The 8,080-nt window shown below is 30.0% G+C and overlaps 1 protein-coding gene across 1 annotated transcript; it reads right to left on the bottom strand.

Moving 5' to 3' along the window:
- Window positions 1-5,504: 5,504 nt before the first annotated feature.
- Window positions 5,505-7,154, bottom strand: Phum_PHUM596540 (uncharacterized protein; the record flags this gene model as incomplete). The annotated part of the gene is made up of 2 exons (XM_002432611.1): window positions 5,505-6,507; window positions 6,643-7,154. The coding sequence occupies 2 exons, from the start codon at window positions 7,152-7,154 to the stop codon at window positions 5,505-5,507; spliced, it is 1,515 nt and encodes a 504-aa protein (XP_002432656.1).
- Between the last annotated feature and the right edge of the window lie 926 nt (window positions 7,155-8,080).

Genomic DNA, 8,080 nt, shown 5'->3' on the forward strand with positions numbered 1-8,080 from the left:
TCTCTCTCTCTCACTCATTTTTCCCTCAACTGATAACAGATCCGTCGATGCTGTTTCGATTTAATTCCGTAATCATCATCATCCCCCTCCCCCTCCTCTCCTCTTAAATTCAATTACGTCATTATCATTTTAAATCACGTGATAAGGTAGATAAAAAACAAAAACAAAAAGTACTCAAACTCGAGACCTAAAAAAAATTTTTTTTTTTTTTTAAATCCTTAAACGCGGTTTGGTTTAATGGGGAGCTACACACACACGGGAGGGGGTAGGAGTTACAGGTGAGGGAAGGGGTTATTCATAGATTAACGTGCTATAAAGTGCTATAAATAATTTTTTTTTTTTTAATTGTTTTTCACGACTTCTATATAAAGTCGTTCGCGTAAAAAAAAAAAAATATTAATAGTAATAATAATATTTAATATCTTTGGGTCGAGTCGTTTGTTGTTGTTGTTGTCATTATTATCATTATTATTAACATATTTAAATATATTATTTTATAGTCTATAAAAATATTATTAATGCCGCGTTTTTTATTATTTTAAAGTGTGTTCGATCGGCTATAAAATTTTGTAAATCGATACGAAAAAAAAAAAATAAATAAAATCGCATCCGTCGATAATTTATCGAAGGGGTTAAATATTAAAAACCCTGAGTTATATCGCTATAAAACGTTTATAGAGGTTGTTGCTATACAAGTGAAACGCTATAATTAAAAAAAAACCATCATCATTATCATCATCACCAACGTCATCGTCGTAATCGTTAAGAAATTTGTTTTTAACTTCGAGCGGAATTAAATATCGTTTTTCGATATATATCGAAACGATTTCGACTATAATAGCGCTATAAAAACAAAGCTTCGTATGACGTCACATCATCCCTTATCGAGATGTGATAACAAACGGTTAATAGCAATCGAGGTTCAAAAAAAAATATTCGATCGTTATTCTTTTCCTTCGGGGTTAAATAACAACATGTCGATATCGATATTATCAATCCATCCATTTCCCCCCGCCCGCCCCCACCCGCTTCTCCCATGATGATTTCGATGAATTAATAAATGGTAATAATGATAATGTTAATCTCGTCGAATAAGATTTGTCACATGAGTAACAAACAAACGGACAAACAACCGAAAAGGGGGATTTTTCATTTTTTTAAACGATTTGCAAGTTAACCGTTATTATTATTATTCCTCGCGATATCGAAGGGATGAAATCGGGGGAAACAAACAAACAAACACGTGAAACAAAAAAGTACGTGAAGTTTTATTATTATTATTATTTTTTTGTTATTTAATTTTATTTTGTACAAACACGAGTATCTATAAGTTTAAGTGTTAAACAACCGACGATTTAGATAAGAACTCGATTTTTAGTACCTGTCTTTGTGTGTGTTTGTTGTTGTACAAACGTGGAAAACTCAGGTAGCCGTCGCCAACGCTCTACGGGTGTTCGGTTTCTTAAACTTCGTTTCATTATCATCATCATCATCATCGTCGTCGTCTTCTTCTTCTTCGTCGTTTTTACGTATTCGTTTTTTTTTTTATACACGTTTAATATAAGAAAACCCATGCGTTATATTTGTTTTATTAAATAAACATAATTCGTCTTATGATAAAAAAAATTTGTTTTTATTATCGAACTTTTAAATTACAGTAATCATGTACGGTTATATATACATTTGAGACAAGTTATATAGTTTGTTCAATGAAGTTTGTGTAATAACTATAATATTATATATTAATTAGTTAAAGAGGGTTTTACCTATTTTCCTTTTTTTTTTTTTTTTTACCTATTAATTATAAATCTCTTAATAACAAACAACAAACCGGAGGATTGATAATTTCAAAGAGGTGAGAAAACGTGCGGTGGCTCGTGCGTGCGTCCGTGCGTGCGTGTATGAGTGCGTGAAAGAGAGAGAAAGAGGCAGAGGCGCGACCGTTGCCAATGCGTTTATCGTTTATAAAAAAAAAAAAAAGAAAATTATCATTTCACCCTTTTCTATCATCATCATCATCATTGTTATTTATTTTTCCTTCTGTCACGTGACTTCTTTATCATTACCGTTAATGTTTCTCCCTCTCTCTCCTTATCTCTCCTCCCTCTCTCCTCTTCTCTTCATTTCCCTCTCCATCTCTTCTCTCTTCTTCTGCTTCTTCCCTCTCTTCCCTCTCTCTCTCTCTCTGTCTCCCTCCCTCCCCCTCCGTCTTTCGTACCTGACATTTTTTTTTTTTTAAATACCTGTTTTTTTAATACGGTTTGACAGTTTGAAAACTTGATGGTATCTCTTATTTAGGGAGCGGAACGGGAAATTTTTTTTTTTTTTTTTTTTCTCCCATGAATTTACTATTAGTTAATAGAGTTCGGTCAAAATAATAATAATAATAATATTTATTTAACGTTTGACGACGTTGGCGATCGTGGATTTTTCTGGAAAATTCGTCGGGAGTATTTATTAATAATAATGATTATTTACCCTTTCGTTTAAAGTATTGAAACGGTGAGAAAATTTCGTACGGGAAAAAAAATAAATATGGCATTCCAGTTAATAATAATAATAGTAATAAATGAGAAAATGGGGAGAGAAAGGGAGGGAGGGAAAGAAAGAAAAGTTTTTTTGTGATTTTCAATTTACGCGTGACATTCATTTAAAAAAAAACGTCACGTTTATAAATATTTAAATGTTATTTGTGTTGTAAACGATTCGTGACACGACTCCGTTGGTTTACGCACACACACGCACACACAACTGGACATTATTTGCAATATTGCCAACCGTTAAAATTCTTTTTTTTTTTTTTTTTTAACGGCCCATTATTATTTAAAGTTTCGAAATCGGTATGTGAATGTCGTTGGTGGTGGTGGTGATGATGTATGGCGTTGGTGGAGTCGTGTTCGCGGGTTTAAACACAATCGTTTATTATTATTATTATTATTATTCTCCTTCTCCTCCTTGTTAACAATAATATTCATATTCCAGCTGGAAAACAAAAAAAAATAGAGAGAGAGAGAGAAAAATAAATAAATAAAATGACGAGCCGATGTGTATGAGTGAGTGACGGGTCAGTGGCCTTGTAATTGTTACAATTTAAAAAAACATATTTTTAACGGGTTTAGCTTATAAATTCGTAGGGTCAAATTAAAATTTTAAAAATAAAAAAAAATTTATTGAATTTCTTAATCCCGGCCATTATAACAATAAATCCTTTCACACACACACAAAATACTTGAAAAGTTTTTTTTTTTTTTTTTTTTAATTACAAACGATTTTAAAGATTTTGACACGTGAGACGTGGCACGAGAATAAGAAAAAAAAAAAAGAAAAAATTTACTTATTTTAATTATTAAATTAAGGGAAGGGAAGGAAAGAGAACGAAAGAAAGAAAGAGACACGAAAATAATTTTTTTTTCCCGCCAAAAAATTTAAATATCTACTTCCACGTATAAAATTATTATAAAGAGAGAGAGAGAGAGAGATAATTTAAAAAAATAAATATTTAATTTTTTTTTGGTACGGGGTAAAACGGAAACGTCCTACCTGATTTTTTTTTTCTATCTGTTTTGTTTTTGATATTAAAATAATAATAATAATAATAATAACGACTTTTTCATATTTTGACGTTTACAATATTCTCTCTCTCATAACCCCCTCCGGTGAACCTTTTTTTTTTTTCTTTACCCTTCTCTCTCTCTCTCTCTTTTCCTACCGAAAAAAAGGAAACCGTTTTGGTTCGGTTTAAACGATGACATTTTTTTATTTATTTATTTATTCAATAACCGGATAAAAGAGAGAGAAAGAAGATGGAATAAAACTCAATGACCGTTTTTTCTTTTTTTCTTTTTCTTGTACAACATTCCTTAACGTCTGGATAAACCATCTATCCGGTTCATCTATCTTTTTGATCATCATCATCTACTCCGGATGATTTTTATCTATATATAAAAAACAATTCAAAAAGAAAGAAAAAAAGAAAGAAACAAAATTATATTATGTTTTATTCGAGTCAATAGTGTTTTGTCGTGGAAGTAGAAAAAACAAGAGACATTTTTTTTTACCACCTATTCATTTTTACCCCTGTTACGCGCACTTACCACCCTCCTTCCTATCGAAGTCCTGCTTCTTCTTTTATTACTTTAACAAAATTTTATTATTATTATTTCCCATCTTCTTCTTCTTCTTCCTCTCCTTTTTTTTTGTACTAGATGAACAGGATAGATAATGTAAAAACCTTAAATACCAACTGTAAAAACAATGCCTTTAATGACGTCATCATCACAAATTTCACGTCATTCTTCCTTCATATGGGTGAAGAAAAAAAAAACCCAATTTCATTTATTTATTTATTTATTTATTTGTATTATAATTTACATAATATTTACATAAAATTACACTCGTAATAATATTATTATTATTATCATTATCATTATTATTATTATTAATCAATCATTATTAAAGCGTTAAAGAAGAGAAAAAAGAAAAATCCAAACGTGATATATATATGGTGAGTGCGGCGACGGCGGCGGAGGGGAAGGGAAAAGGTAAAAGGGGAACAAAGGTAGATTGAGGGAGGGGGGATAGGGAAGGAGAAAAAGAAAAATGGCGGATTCACGAAAAATCACACACAAAAGAAAAAGAAAAAGAAAGGGGGAGGGAAAAAAAAAGTATTAAAAACAAAGGAAATGATGCTAACGATTCAGGTACAATATTTATAATAAATGCCCGGAAAACATAGCGTCGTCGGATGCAATGAATCAAATGAAAAGACATGTGAACGAGGTGAGCGTGGTTTTTAGTAGGTAGGACAGTAGGTATATACCATGTTTTTTTTTTTTTTGTAAAGATACAAAAAACAACAACAACAACCGAGAAATAAAAAAAGAAAAAAAAAGAAAAAAAAATTACACATGTATGTAGAAGATAATAAAACTAAGCGGAAACTTTATCGGAGTTTATATTTTTTTTTTAAATAATTATACATTTTATATATATATATAATACAGGTTTTAGTTAAAAAATTATGCGTACCTAGACGTACCAGTACTCACATGCACTCACGCACAAGCGCTTGTATACGATTTGCAACAATATCCGAACTCGCGTTTTTTTTTTTTTATTAATTTATTATCATTATAATTTAAACGTGCGTGCGTGCGTGCGTACGTTAAAATCATATGCTAATGAATTATGAGTAGATAACAACAAACAACAACAACTCACGAATTTATTTATTTATTAATATTAATTATTAATAAATTATTATTTATTAAAACTATAAATTTTTTTTTGAAAGAATTCGATTCGATTTTTCCCATTACGTGAAAGGATTTTTTTGTTTGTTGTTTGTCGTTTGTTATTTGTTATTGTTTGTTAATAAAAATTTTACACACGCGACATATTCAATGATTTCTTCTTCTTCATCATCTTCATCTCGTTCGTACCTGAGCCCGAAAGAATATCTCTATATATATAAATATATATTTTTTTTATAACTCGTTTTATTATTAACCACCGTCGGGTGGTTTATTATTATTATTATTATTATTATTATTATTATTATCATTATCATTATTATGAGAAGAATATAAACTTTCACATTTTTCAATAATATTATAGACTTTGGTTATTCTTTCGTTTAATATTTGTATGCTTTTCTCCGGCAAACTGGGTAGATAGTCTTTAAAATCAGGTTCGTTTTCGTTGAATTTATTCAATAGTATATCTCCAACGTTGCCATTTTTCCAAAGGTTTTTTATTATTTCCGCCGTTGATTTTCTAAAAACGCAGAGTGAGTTCAAAAGGGCAGAATGATAAGATTCGTATTTATCTAAGAGTCTGTAACCGTGGAGGAGACCGCTTTCGTTATCGAGAAAAATGAGGAGTTTGTCGTGTATTGTACGACGTAAATTATGTGTCGGAGCATCCATCATGGCGAAATTCCATTGAAGATTATATAAATTATTAACGACTCTATCCAAATTCGCGGTTAAATAATCGAATATAATCATGTCGGACCATTGTGCGAGCTCTACGAGATTATCCAATATGTCACCCGTGACTTGTGACGTGTTATACGACACGTCGGTTGGATGAAGTCTACGATTCGAATTTCTAAAATTGAACGGTATGAAAGCCGTTATGAGATTAGGTACGAATTTCGTGAGTACTACGGGTTTATCTTCTACCCATTGTGCATACATCATTTCCGAACGTACCGACGACCATTTTGTATCTCTCATTTTAACCAAACCCAATGTTGTGGGTACTAAATTTCTCAAACCCAATGTTAAACCTAAATAATAACTAAATAATTCACCTTGGATTTGATCCGTGTTTCTACGATACCTGCAACACGATATCGTACCGTCGGAAAATTTCAATAATCTATTTTGCATACGACCACAGCCTTCTTTTATTTGAACAACGGTTGTGTTCCTTGTAAATTTACGCCATTCGTTAACGTCATTTTCCGTATAACCCGAAGGTAATGCTCCTTCTATTACGTCACTCCAATATACACCATTCACAACGGTATTATTATTAAATAATATTTTATTTTTATCACGAAAATTTTTACCCCCCAAATAATTATCATTATTATTATTATTATTTAAAAAATAATCGGATTCTTTATTTACGAACGATACACTTTGATACGTTTTATAATTTTCTCTCATCATCGTCACCGCCGACGCCGCCGCCATCATGTTTTTCTTACCGTACGGTGACGTATTATTATTATTATTAATGTTTTTATCACCATTTTTAACGAGTATTGTTGGTAACATTGTACCGAGTAAAAAACCAAAAACGAATGCTAATATTCCGGTGAAAAAAAATAAATATTTATAATATTTCGTCCTTTTTTTATTAAAAAAATTTTTTTTTGATTTTTCGCCCTCGCCGCCATTTTCCTCGTCATCGTCATCGAGTACGACGATGAGTTTTTCTCTATGGATTCCATTTTTATATAAACGCGTTATATCGCCGCTGCTATTATTATTAATATTATTATTATTATTATTTAAAAGGAAAACATCGAAATGTAATTTTCCACCTCCTCTTTCACCTCCACCTCCTCCACCACCTTCTTCTTTTTCTTTTTCTTCTTCTTCTTCTTTTTCATTCGTTAAACGATATAAATTTCTGCTCATGTTTTTCGGTTAACATGTCCGACGTTCACTTCCGGTTTAGAAAATTTTCTTCTGCTGTTGTTATTGGTAATCTATCTTCCAATATGATTGGAATAAATAATAATAATAATATTTATCGTATCTGAAATTAAAATGAAAAAAAAAAATGATTATCGTGTGCGTTTTGTTTCTTATTATAAAAAGAAATGGGGGGGGAGGAAAATTATTATTATTATTATTATTAATACGCCTGGAGAAAAGCGGCAAAATCTATTCTTAAAAATTTTTCAGTCTTCGTATTTTTTTTTTTTTTTTAGTCGCGAATTTACGATTAATAACGTTAATACATGTATAACGGATTTAAATTCTCTCTCTCTCTCTCTCATCTTTTTTTAACACCTGTAGGCCATATTGAAATTTTTATGTGAAAATATTTTTTTCCTATTTAAAAAAATAAATCCTGTCACGAATCGCAATAAATTTTATTATTATTATTATTTTCAATCAAATCAATTTATTTATTTATTTATTTTTTTTTAATAATAATAATAATAATAATAATAATAAATAATTTATTAATTTAAAAAAAAAAAATAAGAAAATTTTTTCCTTTTTTTTTTTTTGCCTAATTTCAAATAAAAAAAAAAAAAATTACTAACATTAAAAGTTTTATTTATTTATTTATTACCGAAGGAAAAAAAATTGTTTTAATAATAATAATAATAATGATAATAACATCGTCTGCTTTTTTAATAATAAATAAATAAATAAGAAAGGAAAGAACAAAAAAAATTATTTTTTTAAAATTTTCTATAAGTTCATATCCATCTATTGATTTCTTTTCATTCTTCCTTCCTCCCTTCCCCCTACTCCCTCTCTCTTTCTTTCTATCTCTCTCTACATACTCCAACCTCCCCACCCCCCGAAAAAATGTTTAAAACGTTAAT

This window comes from Pediculus humanus, genomic scaffold (assembly GCF_000006295.1).
Source record: "Pediculus humanus corporis 1103172108315 genomic scaffold, whole genome shotgun sequence".
Lineage (NCBI taxonomy): Eukaryota > Metazoa > Arthropoda > Insecta > Psocodea > Pediculidae > Pediculus > Pediculus humanus.